At 40.3% G+C, this 16,309-nt stretch overlaps 1 protein-coding gene across 4 annotated transcripts in view; it reads left to right on the forward strand.

The window, feature by feature from the left end:
• The window catches only part of ASCC3 (activating signal cointegrator 1 complex subunit 3), a 501,864-nt gene that overhangs the window by 193,545 nt on the left and 292,010 nt on the right, over positions 1-16,309 (forward strand). For all 4 annotated transcript variants that reach the window (XM_074990822.1, XM_074990825.1, XM_074990823.1 and 1 more), the window contains one exon: positions 5,497-5,673. In XM_074990822.1, coding sequence (XP_074846923.1) covers positions 5,497-5,673 — 177 coding nt within the window. The remainder of the gene's footprint in view (positions 1-5,496; positions 5,674-16,309) is intronic.

Consider the following 16,309-nt stretch of genomic DNA (forward strand, 5'->3'; position numbering starts at 1 on the left):
GCCCAGAGCATGCATCCCCATTTGGAGCCCTCAGCCCAACCACTGGCTCCACACCAGAGCCCTTGACAAGTATATTTTGGCCTTTGACAACTATTTCTTATATATGTACGAATGTTTGATAGGCAGTTACTGTGCTGTATGTAACTGTCTGCACACAGGCTTGCAAATTAGGGTTATCTTCACATCAGAACATTTTCCTCTTCCAGTCCCCTGAGAAGCTTGTCTTTGTGTCTCTCTTTTCTCAAGAACATTTAACTCTTCCACGTTAATCAAGGTGTCACACATCTTTGCTTTTTCTTTATGTAAAGTACCCTATGACTGAGTCCTTTGCTCTGCTGATATGCAAGACGTATTTGATGCTCCTTTTGAATAGGAGATAATCAGGCAGCAAATCAGGCATTTTGTTCAGCCTTCATGCTTTTCAGAGAGACTAATTAGGTATCTAGTGTGAAACTTCCACTCCACTTCACCAATATTCTTTAGATTAAATCTGTGTCAGTTATTTGGAATTAAAGCCACACTAGCAAAACAGTTATGGTTCAGACAATAATGATCCTGTTATCAGTAGTCTAAAAAAAAAACAACTGAAATCTCTCATATTCACAAGTCCAAAGCACTGGGTCGGAGGTTTGATTTTCTTTGTGCATTGGAAACTTGCAGGGAGTGTTTTTCAGTTGAGTGGGAATCAAAATGAACCTCTTTTACAGTTGAACATTTATGTGGTGGTCAGATAGCTTAAATATAGTTTCCATTTAAGATATTGCACTTAGCAGAGTACAAAGACAGTCAAAGAAACAATTTGTTTTAGAAATAAAATTTATTAATGAGTGAAAACACTATGCTGCACGAGTAATGTTTTGCCCCCTTCAGTTTAAATGCTCACAAAATGAATTATTCAAATATACAGTATACATTCTGTAGACATACAAAATAGGTTGCCTAAAGTGGACCATATGGGCAATTGAGGCAATTTTGAATGAACTTAATGTGCAGTGAAAGTTGCTTATTCTGTACACATTTTCTGGGAAGCTGATGAAATACCTTGTTTAAAAACAGTTCTCCCGCTACATGATTTTTGTTTAGTATTCTTATTTTTATTCCTAGAAATATACAAATCTCAGAGTAGTTCTTGAAACTTCATCTATTTCTGCTAGTTAGCCCTGGCCTGAATGTACACTGTTGTTTTCTGACACTATTATCGCTAGACCAATGCATTATAAATAATAAACAGCTAAGGTCGCACTTGAGGCCTAAGCAACAGGAGCAAGTTAGTATCTTCTTAGAGACAAAAATCCTATTAGGTCCCCAAAGCAATGGAACATTGAAGCTATTATCATTCATCAACAACTTCATTGGACCAGTCACGGGGTTCAGATGTCTGATCAGCGCCTCCTGAAACAGATGGTTTTTTGAGTTGGGGGAAGAACAGAGGAGCATTGGAGTCCAGTGGAAGCGATGTAAAAATAGGCTGAAGGCACACATTAAAAAGTGCAGCATCGGTGTTGACACTCTGAGAACCTTGCCCAACACCATCCCCAGTGGAGAATGGTCATCTGTGAGGGGGTTGCGTAATTTGAGCGGTACCCCCAGAGTGCAGACTAAGAGAGGAGGAGAAGAAGAATGGAGCAGCAAAACTTCCCTGCATGCCTTTAACAGCTACCTACACCTGCCCCTTGTTTGGTAAGATCTGCAGCTCCAGAATTGGGCTGATCAGCCATTAATGAACTCGCATGTAGGAGGGTGACATGAAGACATCCCTGCTCATTATCAAGTGACTGCCAAGATACCAATGTGCAGCATGCACAGTTAAAGTAAGTGCAGACTTGAACAAAGCATTTAACATAAACACTGATGTCAAACGAGTGCATTTTTCCTGTTTGGTGTTTGCATTGTCTTCACCTTAAAAAAGAGGTACTGACTGACTCAACACAGGCATGTCATGATCCAATAATTAAAAATTTAGATTTTTCTAACGATATAGCTCATCTAAATGAAAATCAACGTGGAAGCAAGGACCAAAAGACTTTCCAGCACTACTAAAAAGACATGGTTAATTAGTTGTGAAGTAAATGAGATTCCTAGCAACTCACAAATCAAACATTTTCAAAGGGCAAAAGGAGGGAGAATTGAATCAGTTCCCAAACATTGACAGGAAGATGCAATCTAATGGGGATGTCCAAAAGACATAGTGCCATAAATAGGTTATATTTGCCAACTTAAGGAAGATTTGGTCCTTGATTCCCTCTAACATAAAGACCAAACTAAATATTTTCAGTTCAGATGTTGTTTACATTTTTAGCCTCTGGATGAGAAATCCAGAAGTCCACCAAAAGCCTAGACAGACCTCTACTAGCTTTCCAAACAAATGCCTTTGTAGATTTGTCTGAGTTCAACTTCTTATCTCCAAAACTGCAGAAAAGAAAATGAAAATATCTTGGATATGAAGCCAAGTATGGATAAGTCTGCACAGCAGAAAACCAGCCAACAAAACAAGAAACCAAATGCCTGTGGCACTGATCTCAAAGGCTAGGTCAACTGACTTATGCTCATGCTGTAGGGCTAAAAGCAGTGCATATGCTCAGGCTGGACCCTGTTACCTGAGGTCTTCCCCTATACTGAGCTTCAAAGCCTGGCATCCCACCAAGCATCTCAGCATCTACACTATCATTTTTAACCCTGAAGGTAATCTTTTGTCTGTGTAGAATTACCCAACCTCTGTCATGGTAGCTAGAGGAAGATATAAAAGGTACCAACTGACTAAATTCCTCCATGAAATAGTACTTAAAATATGTGTACATTCAGTGACTGCAGCAGCACAGCCATCGTACTGCTGCTGTACAAATGTAGTGCCATCTGTGTATTTAGTCCACCTTGCTAAGAAGTATCATCAATGAAAGAATTCTTCTGTCAACCTGTGCCTATAGTCAGGTTAGGTGAACCCAGCTAGATTGCACAAAGTGTGATCTTTTTCCCGACCCTGACCAATGTAGAGATGTCAATCTAAATTTTTGTGTGTAGACCAGGCCAAAATTTGGGAACATAGAACACACAGTGGGCTTAGGCAGATTGGGATAAGAGAGACATTTTCATACCCTAAGTGATCTCCGACAGTGCAGAAAGAATCCAAGAATGTCAGTTGAACTGTAAAGTTGTAAACTGTACTGTAAAGTTGACAAAAGAGATGGAAAAGGAAAGCTATGAAATTCAGTTTTGAAGAGTAAGGTCTTCAAACAGGGACTGGACATCCAAAAATATATGACAAGCAGTTATGTTCAGATGAAAAATTGGGGAAATGGAGAGAGATGATTACTATTTAGTGCTTGATTGCACACTTCTGGGGAGTTAGTGTGCTTTAGAAGCATCCAAATAACAAGTGGCAGGTTTGAATAGTGTTTTACGTCTAATTACAACATGTAATAAGATGGCTGATAGCAAACAAGTTGGAATGGGGAGGGAGTGCCAATAATATTGGCATTATGTTTGCTAAATGATTATCTGTATTTAAGAATGTGGGAATTGTTCTTAATCAAACTCAAGGTCCATTTATACCAATATATTCTGTTTCTGAGAGTTCCACAACCAGATACTTCAGAGGAAAATATAAGAACACAGCAGGAGGGACAGTGGGTATGGAGCAATTTTTCGAATGGAGGCATGCTGCTCTTTACCTCTGTATGTGCCTTTTGCCACCAGCTGATGCCAAAGCTGCAATCAGGGCCATGGCTGCAAGAGGGGGATGTGTGGATGCTGTAAGGTGCTTGAAGCTGAAGTTACTGCTATGGGCAGGTGCACAGCCCTGGGTGTGAGGCTAGCAGACAGAACCCCTAAGCCCAATTCCAGTTGTCAAGCAAGAGCTGCATCCTAGCTCCCCGAGGGGCTTGTGGCCAGGACTATGGGATGGCAGGGGGCATGGATCTGGTGGCCAAGGACACTGGATGCAAGACCTAGGAGTGCTGCAGTATTCCCTTCACCCCTACTTCCTGTGTCTATAAGTAGAGAGAGGCAGGGTAATTTACCCCCTACATAGGTCTCATTGTAAACTCTGGGGCTGCATCTAGATTGGCTGGCTACCGGAAGCGTGATGCAAATGAGTTCATGGCATTGCAAGTGACAGTTCATTTGCATACTCATGTGGCTTATTTGCATAGTCACATCAGAACACAAGCAGAGGAGACATAGTTCTGTTGACAAAAAACCCCTCTGTCACCCGGCTCTTGTCCCTGATTTTTTTAATTTAATTGAATGGTCATTTATTCGTAGGAAAAAAACTGGGAACATCCATTTTACCTTTCCTGTCTCATTCGTTAGTCTATACGCTTTTATCATCTTCAAGTCTTGGTTGTCTTCTTAAAAAAAAAATATATAAAACCCTTTACTATGTTATGGAGAATGTGACAGCACGAATGTGAAAAGATGAAGGGGAAAGCTGAGATTGCTGAAAATTCCTTTCCACTCTGATTGCTCCAAGTTCTTGTTTTCTCAAATGCACCGTCTCATGAGAAGAAGTTTGACGTGCTTTGTCTTTGAAAAATGGTGATCGTCATGTGTCTGCTGCATTGAATCTCTGGCTGATAAATCTCAATTTACCATTGAAGATAGAATCAGAGATTTCTCCTTAGCTTGGATTTCCTCAACAGAATAACACATGTAATTGTATTTATCCGTTTCAATTTTACTTTTCTTAGAAAATTGTGGAATCTCCACTCTGTTGAGAGAAGAAAATCCAATCTGTGTATCAAAATAATCACAATGCCAAGGAAATAATACAAATTGCACCATTAAAAAGTAATTATTTTACAATGGTTTGTTACTTTAAAGAATGTTTTGAGGTTTATACAAGCTAGGTTAAACAAGAATAGTTACATGAGAATGGTTTCTATGTACAAGTACAGGCAATATACAAATTCTTATGAGAAAAGAAATCTCATGAAACAAACAGAAGTATTTCTGATCAAAAATTTATATGGTGCCATAACTTATGACTATATAACAACTTTTTAAATGTTGACTTATTTTGTTCGGCAGATTGAATTTCTATGCAGAGGGCAGACAGCAATGTTAGACATGAGTTACCTTAGTTAACCATTTAAACAGATATCTTTGCCTTGTCTTCATATTCATAGATCTCGCACTTTGTGGTCGGAATTAGAGTGATGGAGTTTAAGTATTTCTTCTTCTTCAGTTAGACCGTAATTGACCTTTTAACAATGCCCATTTCTTTATGGAAGTACAAAATGATTAACTTTCTTGGTGTAATCAAATGTGTTAAGGAGAAGAGGTATTAGAATGTTTTAATGGAGATGAGGAGTGTAGCACAGAGGCTAGGTGCCACCAGCATGTGTTCTCTTCTCCTTTATGTTTAAACTATTAGTTGTTTGTATCATGCTGCTGTCTAAGATTTATCTCATAAATTTTGCTTTAATCCATTTCTGGATCTGATTTATGAAACTCTCATCCTTTGTGCCTATCTAAATCATTTTGTTTAATTTTTCATAGGTTGAATCTACACAGAGTATGATCAGAATTTTGGGGCTTTCAGCTACATTACCCAATTACCTTGATGTTGCAACATTTCTACATGTTAATCCTTACATTGGACTCTTCTACTTTGATGGCCGTTTTCGACCTGTACCTCTTGGGCAGACATTTATAGGAATTAAGACAACAAATAAGGTAAGATGAAAGACTTTTTTTTTTTTGTGTTTATACATAGATATTGATTCCAGCATGTGCGTAATAGTTCAGTATTCCAGACTATATTATTCCTTAGTGCAGGAGCCTCACGCATTGTAAGTAGGTCTCTTCACAAATCAATGTACTCAGAAGTCTTGCAAAACTAAGACTGGTACTTAGAATTTTCACTGAGGTCAAAACACCATTTATTTCCTTTGATAAAAAGCCCTATGCAGATTAATCAGCAGTTTTTTCTCTCCGTTGATGAATTTGTTTACCAAAGTCATCTTGTGAAGTGTGTTTTCAAAACAGATTGTTCTGTCCAGTTCTCTCATTCAGTCCCTATTTTTGGTGGAAATTATGGAGTTTGGCTTGTTTTGCTTTTCAGATACATGAGAATAACAGCTCTCAACTTGGAGGAAAGCACTTAATCTATTTAGACACAACCATTAAAATATGATGCGATGTACTGAATGCCATATGAATAATTGAGCAAAATTCGTTATAGGACAAGCTATCAGCTTTGATACATGCAGTTTTTGATAGCAAAAGATGTGAAAGTAGTCTTTAACCCAGTCTTTTAGATTTTTTTTTAAGTGAGAAATAATGAGAGAGTACAAACAAGGTATTCAGCTCATGTAAAGTACCTCTATTTGTATTAGAATTCATGACTGCATATTAAATCGGTGTGACATAAATGTACTTGACATGTACAAAATACTAATTTTACAGTTAAGTACACGAGAATGAATTCAAACATTGTTCAGTGATTTGGCTTGAAAATAAAGTAAAATAAATGTTGTACTGTCTGATTGCTAAAACAAAGTAAGATAAGAAGAAAGGTTACAGTACTTCGTAGCACAGCTTGTCTTGCTATCTTGAATATCCATTAGACTGTAGGTTACCTAACTTTAAAAATTATGTTTTCAACTATAGTTCGTGTTTCAGGGCTCCATCGATATTACAGTAGGTTTTTAAAATAGTGAAAAATCACTTTCTAATTGGGTTCTTTAAATAATTAACTGTATCCACAATGCAGAAAAGAAAGGTATCTTAAAACCATGGGGGAGTCATTTCAAGTCTATGCACACAAGGATAGTTTACCATATGGTACTTATTATGATGTGCATATTTTAACCTTCATTAATTGTTTCAAGTACTTTCAATAATATTTCGGTTGCTATTCTTTAATCATTTCGTAATACTTCATTTGAATATTTAGTTTATTTTTACTGTATCCTTAGAAAAAGGTAAGGCTTTGGAATAAGCTTTATAAGTTTAAAAGGAGACAACTGTGTCACCTACTTCATAAAATATTGCTGAAATGACCATGAAATTACTAGTTCTTTTCCCCTGCATCTCACACAAAAGGCAGGGGGGCAGGGGGTAGGTAACAAGGAAATGAAATAATGAATCACTCCTCCTCAGGGGGAAAAATAAAAAGTAAGGCAGATGAGATGTTTCCATTAATAACATAATCTATGAAAAGGTCCTTGTATTGTTCCGACAAATTTGAGGTCGGGGGGGACGGAAATGTAGAGTCAGTTGAATGTGCTTTCTAGCAGCTGACATCTTCAATGAAAAGTGCCAGGTATTGAATCTCCATTCCAGAAGGTTTCTTCCAGGATGTTACAGGGACTGAACCTGCCCAAGCAGAGCGAGACACCTGACAGAACCAGTGCTGTCTAAACTCTCCTAACCTTCATCTTCCTAAAAAGATCAAGGAGACAGTACAAAAATGTAGGTCCAACAGGTAACTCTTGATACCACTGACTAAATAAAGCAGCTGCTAGGCCTAACAGCATTGGCATGGATTCCCTTATTAAAAGGGGTTCATCAACCAATACAATACAGGTTGAACCTGTTTAATCCAGAGCACTGGTCCAGCAACAGCTAAAATCATGCCAAATTTCAGATATCCTAATGACCACTTATCATGGGTGTAGCTGAATTTTCCCTGGTCCCTTGAAGTTTTACAGCCACCAGTCCTGGCTGTCAGTGTTCTGTGGTGGTGTTTATCTGTAGTTTACCCCTAAACATCTTCTAAGAGTGCAGTAAGCAGTGAAAGTGTTGGTAATATGCTAGTAATATTGACCTCTCATGGCTGACAAATATCCATGAGCTTTGAGGCAGCTAGATAATGCAATTATCTTCTCAGTAACCTTATCTGAAAAAAAGTAAAGATTGGCCAGTTAGCAATCTGTTCCCAGATTGTGTGCATAGGCCGCTCACAAGGCCTATTCAAAACAGACAGTATCCTTCCTCTCTTTAGTAGAAGTCACCATAATAACTAACCAGGAGAGGCCTATCATTTCCCCACATGCTTTTTGCAGCTAGGAAGCTGTTTTTCAAACACCTCCCCTACCTCAGTGAATAACAAATGCCAAAGAGTAAAACAGAAAAGACCTTTGAATTCCTCGCGCCTCCCCCCGCCCCCCCCTGCAGTTATTGTTTTGCTCAAAAGGCCAGATAAGTCTCAGCCCACATCAGAAGGGTCTCCTTCCCTCCTTCTCCCTCTCCCCCCTGCCCCCACCCACCTAATATTTGGACTGGAAAAGCTTAGTTAAAGTATTCCCTTGTTGGCTGGATATATCTATATCCTTAAATTACTTCAGTTAAATATGATTTGTGCAAGAGTTCTGGAAATGGAAGCATGCATCAGCCCATAGAAAAAGTAATATCCAGTGCAAGAATGTCTCAATCCACTGTTAGTCTCTTAATTGGGTGATGAAAGTTTGATTGAGTAGGATAGGATTTGTTTTTCTGTTCTTATTCTAATGATGAACACTTCCTTTTTAAGTGGTGAGGCTAAGCAGCCGCAATGTACTAAAAACACTAAGTGGTAGTTTTATCCTAAGGAATCTATAGTTTAAGCATTAGTTTGTTCTGTCAGTGCCAATAATGGAACCTTTCTTACATATACTTTCCTTTAGCTGGGACAGGCAAATAGGGTTCTTTCTTTTCATTTCATGTGTGTCTTATAACGAATCCACATGCTTAACATTGTAAGAAAAGTTAATAATTTAATTTTGCCTACTCCAAAGTAAGTCAGCATTAACTGAGTGCTCAGTATTTCTATTAACATTTACTTTTCCTTTCTTATTTCATCCTTTTTGTTCTGCTTCTCACAGTCCATTTTGCTTTTGTTTCCTTTCTTAGTACCATCCCCTCAAAGTTTTTTTTTCACTTTTCCTTTAATATTAAGTTATTTTAAAGCTAAATGTGGATAGTACAATGGACCTTGTTATTAGCTATGATGGTTTGAATGGGAAAGGGTAGGGTGGGCCAGTTAAATACATGATGCTCTGCATAGAGCAGAGTTTCTTGAAGTGTGGTATGTGCACCACTGGTGGTATGCAAAAGGATTTCAAGGGGTAAGTGGCAGAAAATATATTACTTACAATCAGGAGGTAAGTACTGGGGCAGCACTGTGAGTGGGGGGAATACCAGTAAGGCCCAAGTCCCAAAAGGGGGACTCAAGTGTTTGAAGTTTGGGTAACACTGGCTTAGAGGATTCAAATGCCATACTGTGTTTTTTATTCATTTATCTCCATTTTCTCTTTAAAAAGGTTTTTGTTCATGAAAGAAGGACCTAGCACTGTATCATGAACTTAGCCTATGCTATATTAAATGTAATTTATAAAATGTTGCTCTTAGTAATAACATGTTTGAAAGAAAAGCATTGCATTCTTGTACTCGTAGCAGTTGTGTGACACAGTATTTGGATTATTGTTTGTTCATGTAAATATATTTTTTCCATTAAAGTTGTGTTTCAAGTATGCTTTCAACCCTTCTGAGCATACCAGAGATACGTTAAGTTTTAATTTTCAGAATATTATATGCTTTGCTACTGTTGATTGATGGTTGCTAGAAGATTTAACTCACCCTACTAAGAGTTTTCCCTTCCTCCCAAAGTGAACAAATTTATATATATGGACTGAGTGTCAGCTGACTTTGAATTCCATTGTTTCATTTTGGTTTGTCACAACTTCAGTGTTGTGTAAACTTTATTTGAACGTAAGCTGTGATATTGAGAGAGTCACACATGCATGTTTATCTAAATTACATAGATTTTTCACTATACAGTTATAGTTCAATACACATCACCATAGATTGTAATACTTTCCTGCAAGAGCTAATCAACCTAGCAAAGTCAAGCTACATCTACACTACAGAATTATTTCAAAATAACAGCCGTTATTTAGTAATCAGTTTGTGAACATCTACACTACACATGTGCTATTTTGAAATAGCAGGTGTGTTATTTTGAAACAGGTAAACCTCACTGCAGGAGTAATAATGACTATTTCAAAATAGCTATTTTTGAAATAGGTGCTATTAAGACATGGGCCGTGTCTACACTAGCCCCCTCCTTTCGGAAGGGACATGGTAATGAATGAGTTGGGAAGATGGTAATTGTCAGGATTTTTTAACACCTTTGGACGTAATCGTCCCCGTGGGCCAGGGATTACATGCCTTTGGCTGTATAAAAACAGTGCAGACCCATGAAATCCTAAAGTGTCACAGGCTGCCATTTAGCAGCATTATCAATGGTCACCAATGGTCACTTTGTGACAGTTAGCTCCCCTGGCAACCTGAACTCGTGAATATTTTATAAGCAGGTGTTTAAAATCATAGTTTCTGATTGGGTGAACACCTGACTTTCTAGAACCTTCTACCCCCAAGAGGAAACCAACATGGCATCACGGACAGGATCCCAGGACCCACGATCCCTCTCGACCCCTCAGACTGGGGATGTTCCGCCTCGGGGGCATGGGCTCCGCTGCCCCGGCAGGTTGGGCCTCACACAGACGGCGAGACCCAGCACCTCCTCCTTCATAAAGAGGAGGCTGAAGGACAGGGAATTGATTATCAAATTATCATTAATAAAGATGGTCAGGAAAAAAATCTATTTAGCAAATATAACTCTATCTCGCCTGGCTTGCTTATTAGAATGCCATATTCATGTTTCATTTGATTCTCCAGAAAATTCCTTGACCATCATGACTATAACTGCTAAGGACCCTCCGACCGGCTTGGTGGAGGAGTCACTAGCCAAAATAGAAAAAATTATGAATAAGATCAATTTATCATGTAAACCAAATGATTTACCCCATTTGATCACTCGTTCCCCAAAGGTGACCGATCTAATTAGGGAATGGGCAGAAGCCCTTGCGTCCACTAAGAAGAGAGGCACCTTCGGGAGGACGAAATATTCCAAAAAAGAACTAATCATGGCCCAAACACAACAATTATTGAAGGCAGCTAATACCATCTCCAAACTGGAAGCCCAGTTTGGAGTGGCAGTATCTCAGATTAATCAATTCAATGATCAAGATCAAATTGAACAAGCTAATCAAGACTTTCCGGAAGATCAAAGACCCCAATCATGTACCCCTTCCCCAACAGCGTATCCTGTAATAGTTACTAAGTCGATAATGGATCATGCAACGCAACAAACTACTACAAACACCTTACAGCAGGAAAGGTCGAAGGCGGAGTTAAAGACCTTAACAGAGGACACCAAATGTCAGCCAGGAGAGCCAGCCTTGGTCTGGCTAGGGAGGCTTATTTTAGAACATGCTCAGGAGTGGTTGTCCCGGACAGAGGGCAACTACCTTGCCACGAATGCTTTGTGGCGGGGTAGGGGCTGCTCCCTCTGGGAACTCCAGGAGAATAGGGTGTGGCCAATTACTGTGCCGGCCTTGGCCATGCTCTTGAATAAATCCTCCCTACAGGCCATGAGCATTCCACTGAACAGCATTAAAACCTCAAAAGACTTGATTCGGAGTGTGGCAGGGTCGGCTGCCATGGGCTGGACCCCCATGGTGGGTGGTCCCGTCGGCCTGACCACGGCACAAGCCCAGGACCCAATGTATTATATTTACATTCAAGACTTCACCAGAATCCCTGTATCTGGTGGAGCTATTAGAGCAGGAGTTTCGGGACTCCCATTTAAGGATCCTGGGGTCGTGCTGTGGCTCAGATCCGTCGAGGATCAAGAATTAGGCCATCTATTCGACATCGAAGAGGGTCTACCAGAATTTGGTCCCAAATTTGATAGAAAAGAGCATGAGGGACCAGGTTTCCGCGGGGACTCGGGGAACCCCCTGAGGCAACATGGGCCTTTGAGGCTCCACTTCAATGATTCCAATTCGGTCAGATATAGGTCTACAGAGTCTTTAACTCATCCTTCGCCTGGACCCAGCCCCAATCCTAATTTTTCTCTGCTGAAACGTCACCGAGGTGCTCTTATAGGGTACCTGACCTGGAAGGGGAAGTCTATAGACCAATTACGAGATCAAACTAATGCCAATCTTGAGAGAGAGGCTATGGCTGTGCGGTGGCAGCCCGATCATTGGACCCCCAGACCTGGCACTCCTAATCTCAAGAAGGGTCCCCCACCAAAAACCGAGTAGGGGGACCCAGTGCTCGGGTCCGTAGTTGTAAGTCTCTTATTACTAATCATGTAAATAATTTAAATGCTCAATCTGATACAAATCATGACACATGCCCTTATATCTGGGTCAAAGACGAGAGCCATAAAAAATGGAAGTTTTTAATTGATACTGGTGCCCAAATAAATATTACCCCCGATGTAGCCCACCGAAAGACCGGGGTTGAGTTACACGTCCAGGGGCTGAATCAGGTCAAGAAGGCCCCTATGGTGAAAGCCAATTTAGGACAACTAGATGGACTGCTATTAAGGTTCAGGGCAGTCATCGGGGATAAAAACATTCTGGGCATAGAAGCCATTAGAACGTTGAATTTACAACCGATTTTGGCGGCGCTGCCCGTTTGATTTGTAAGATCCCTTAATTGAGCATCACTCCCCTGAGCTTGTTCGGCCAGATCCTTGGAGATTTAGGCCTATCCCAACCAGAGGGGAGGCAGCTTTGGTGGGAATCAACGAGCTAATTAGCAATTTAATCAGAGAAAACAAAATTTAAAGAATAAATGGAAGCAAATACCTCTCCCCAGCTTGGGGTATCCCAAAGTCTGGATCGGTGGCCCCGGCCCTCAAATTTCGTATGGTAATAGATTACCGAAGGGCCAACGAAAGAATTAGGCCGGTCCAGTATTCTGTTAAGTGGACTCATCCAGAAATTGAGAAAGTGTCGGCCAATAAATTATATCAATTTGGCTCAACTATTGATTTGAAAGACATGTTTTATCAAATTCCGCTGGACGATCCTCACTGAGTACTGGATTTCTCCTTCAAAGGATGCCTATACAGGTGGCGAGTGTTACCCCAAGGTTATCATAATTCTCCCTCAGTCGCCACACAGTGGCTAGCCAGGACCCTAGAAAAATTGGCAGTTCCCACTGATTGTGAACTGCTCTACTACATTGATGATATCGCTGTGGTGGGCAGGGATCGATCAGTGGTTGAAAATTTTATCAATCAGGTGAAAGAACAACTGATCTCGGATGGGTGGAAAATTAATGATCAGAAAAGCCAAATTAAACCTATCTGAGTTTTCTTTCTTAGGTATTGAAGTAACGGCTGACCACTGGGCGACCAAATTAGAACAAAATCAGGTTAAAAAAATGGTTAGAAAACCCCCCTAAATCAGTACATGAGGTTCAGGAGTTATTGGGCTTCTTAAATTATCATCGCTCCTTGATTCCCACTAAATATGCACCTGCTGTAGGTGTTCTTCAATCAAAACTAAAGAAGAAGAACAGCTTAGCGTGGAGTGGTGCCCAATTAACGGCGTATAAATTAATGTTGCACTCTTTAATTAACCCATCAAAATTGAGACGAATTGATCACAGTTCCCCGGTAGTGATCAACTTGGAGCTCAATTTTGATCAAGTTATTGTCAGGGTAGAACAGAATAATCACGTTGTAGGTAGATCAATCAAAAAGCTACTGTCTAGTCAGGTCCGATACGGCATCTATGGGAAGATGTTGCTTGCTTTAGAGGCGGCAATATCTTGGAACCACCTCCATGGGACAGTAAGAGGCCCAGTTGTAACATCCCTCTACTGGCTCATGGAAGGGCACCCTCTGGAGTTTGGTGGAGAAGATCAGACTTGGAATAAATAATTATTATCTGTCTAAAACCAATTGGTAGGTGCGCCTCTCCCTGCAGAGTTAAAACCTTCTGCAATAGTTATAAGAACAGGTAGTCACGACCCTTGGTTATATTCCGATGGGAGCACTAATCAATTAGTGAAATCCGGGATGTTCTGTGCTAAGTGCAATTATCTTAAAATCGTGACTGAGGCACAGGACACCTCTGCCCAAGCGGCAGAGGTGAGGGGCATCTATTTTGCAGTGCAACATGCCATTGAAAAACACTCCACCAAAGCTCCAGTGTTAGGAGTAGATTCAGAGTATGTGATCAAGATCCTAGTTAACGAAGGATCACCCCAAAAATATGAAGATATTTGGCTCCAAATTAAGAATATGCTAAATAAATCAAAATCGCATATCTGGTTCGTTCGAAATTGCCCTCCACATAGACCTGATTTGGACACGCTACACAGTTTCCTGGACTCTCACCTACAAAGCTACAGTGGACAAAACCCCCCAGAAAATTCCAATCAGGTCCACGTAAATTTTAATACCAAAAAACCTGATTCGATTTACTTGGCCCAATGGTTACATCAAACCTGGGGCCACTGGGGGCCTAAAGTTTGTCAGAAGCTTTGGAGGTCAGAATCCAATAGCCCTGACATAACTTATAAGTCATGGAAACAAGCTATAAGAAATTGTTTAGAATGCAATACAAGCAAACAGTTAAATCAAATATCAAAGAGAGGCCCTGGGTCCACAGTATTTCAGGCCTGGTGCCACCTGGCAGGTGGGTATCATGGGACCCCTGCCAGGGGCATGATTATACCCGAAGGCATTGATTGTTGTGGACCTAGGGACTCGACAAGTCTGGGCAGTGCCAACCAAACGTACTACCGCTAAAGATATAGAAAGATTATTAATTAAATGTGCTGCTAGTTGGGGCATCCCCCAGGAGATAGAATCAGACAATGGGCCTCCATTCAGTTCGACCCAAATACATAAGTTGTGTAGGGAATGGAACACAAATTGGCACTTTCACCTTGCCTACCATTCTGAGGCGAATGGCGTCGTGGAAAGAAAAATCGGGATTGTAAAAGAACATTTGCGAATCATGAATCCAAACTCTGATTACAAAGGTTGGCATTTGTATTTAGATCAGACACTTTTGATCATTAATAGAGCCACCTCTTGGTGGCAGGACATACAACCTGTAATCAAAGAACCCTGGACACCTGTTTATAATCAACGAGATAAAATTTGGGTCACGTTACCAGGAGGACAATCAAAACCAATCAAGTTGGAAATTGATTCTCCAGGAGCGTATCCCAACACTTATTTTTTAAAAGAACCTAAAATCATTGCTCACCACAACTGGTTAAATCGCAGAGGACCCTAATTACATTTTAAATCATTGTTCCATATTTTCTGCATCCTCCTAATCATGATATCCAAGGTATTGCTGGACCATTGGGACTTAAACAATATGTATATTAAAACATCGGCTAAAATTGCACAAGAAAAGAACGTTTCCAAGTGCTGGATCTGTTCTGTTCTGCCAGATAGTTCAGAAGAGGGAGTACCACTAATACCTTTGCCCCTCTCTGATCAGTACCTCACCCACTCACCGAGACCTCCACTGGATAACGACCCTCCTGAAGAAGAAACAACCTGGGCGGATGTACAATTGAATGATACAAATTATTTAATCATGCGACCCTTTCCTGGTAATTGGTGCTAGCTTTGCAATGGGACCGAAACCACCACAACCCTTTATAAACCTATTTCAAGTAGTCATTTTGGAGTCCATAGATGAGAACGCATTATAGAAAAGACAGGAGTCATAAGTGAATTATATTGTGCGAAATTGTATAATCATGGCTGGACAATGGCATAGTAACGTAGACAGATACTGGGCACAAACGGACCCAGTGATTTATGATGCCAGCCGTTATTCACAACCCCCCATGAGTAGACGCTCCAAATATAATTATATAGAGGAAACTGACAGTGATGAGGCACCACCATGAATATGCAGTGCCACATTAGCATAATTGTGGCCATGCCATAGGAGTTGCCATTATGCTAATGAGACACTGCATATTCATGGCAGTGCCTCATTACCATGCCCCTTCTGAAAGGAAATGGCTAGAGTAGACATAGCCATGGAAAAGTGATATTTCAAAATAAACCATAATGACATCCAATTACACTATTTCAAAATAGCACTGTGTGTCTGGAAATGCTATTTTGAAATACATTTTGGCTGTGTCTACACAAGCAAGTTCTTTTGGAAAATCAAACCCTTTTTTGAAAGAACACACAGACCATCCACACACACAATGCACTCTTTTGAGCAGAAATCGAAAGAACACTTCTTCTGGAAGCCCTGTTGTGCTTCCTGATCAGGAAGACAACCTGCTTTCAAAAGCTTTTTTTTCACCCCCCCACCCCTTCTTTTCTTTTTAAAGTGTAGGTGCTGTATGGGTCATTTTTTTTTTTTTTTTTTGAAAGAGCAGTCCTCATGATGCTGGATTTTGCGATATGTGACCCATTCGTTCACTAGAATGGAGAATGGGTGGAAGCTTTTTGTCAAAGGAGGGGATCAGTTTT

The sequence above is a fragment of the Carettochelys insculpta genome, chromosome 3 (genome assembly GCF_033958435.1).
Source record: "Carettochelys insculpta isolate YL-2023 chromosome 3, ASM3395843v1, whole genome shotgun sequence".
Classification (NCBI taxonomy): Eukaryota; Metazoa; Chordata; order Testudines; family Carettochelyidae; genus Carettochelys; species Carettochelys insculpta.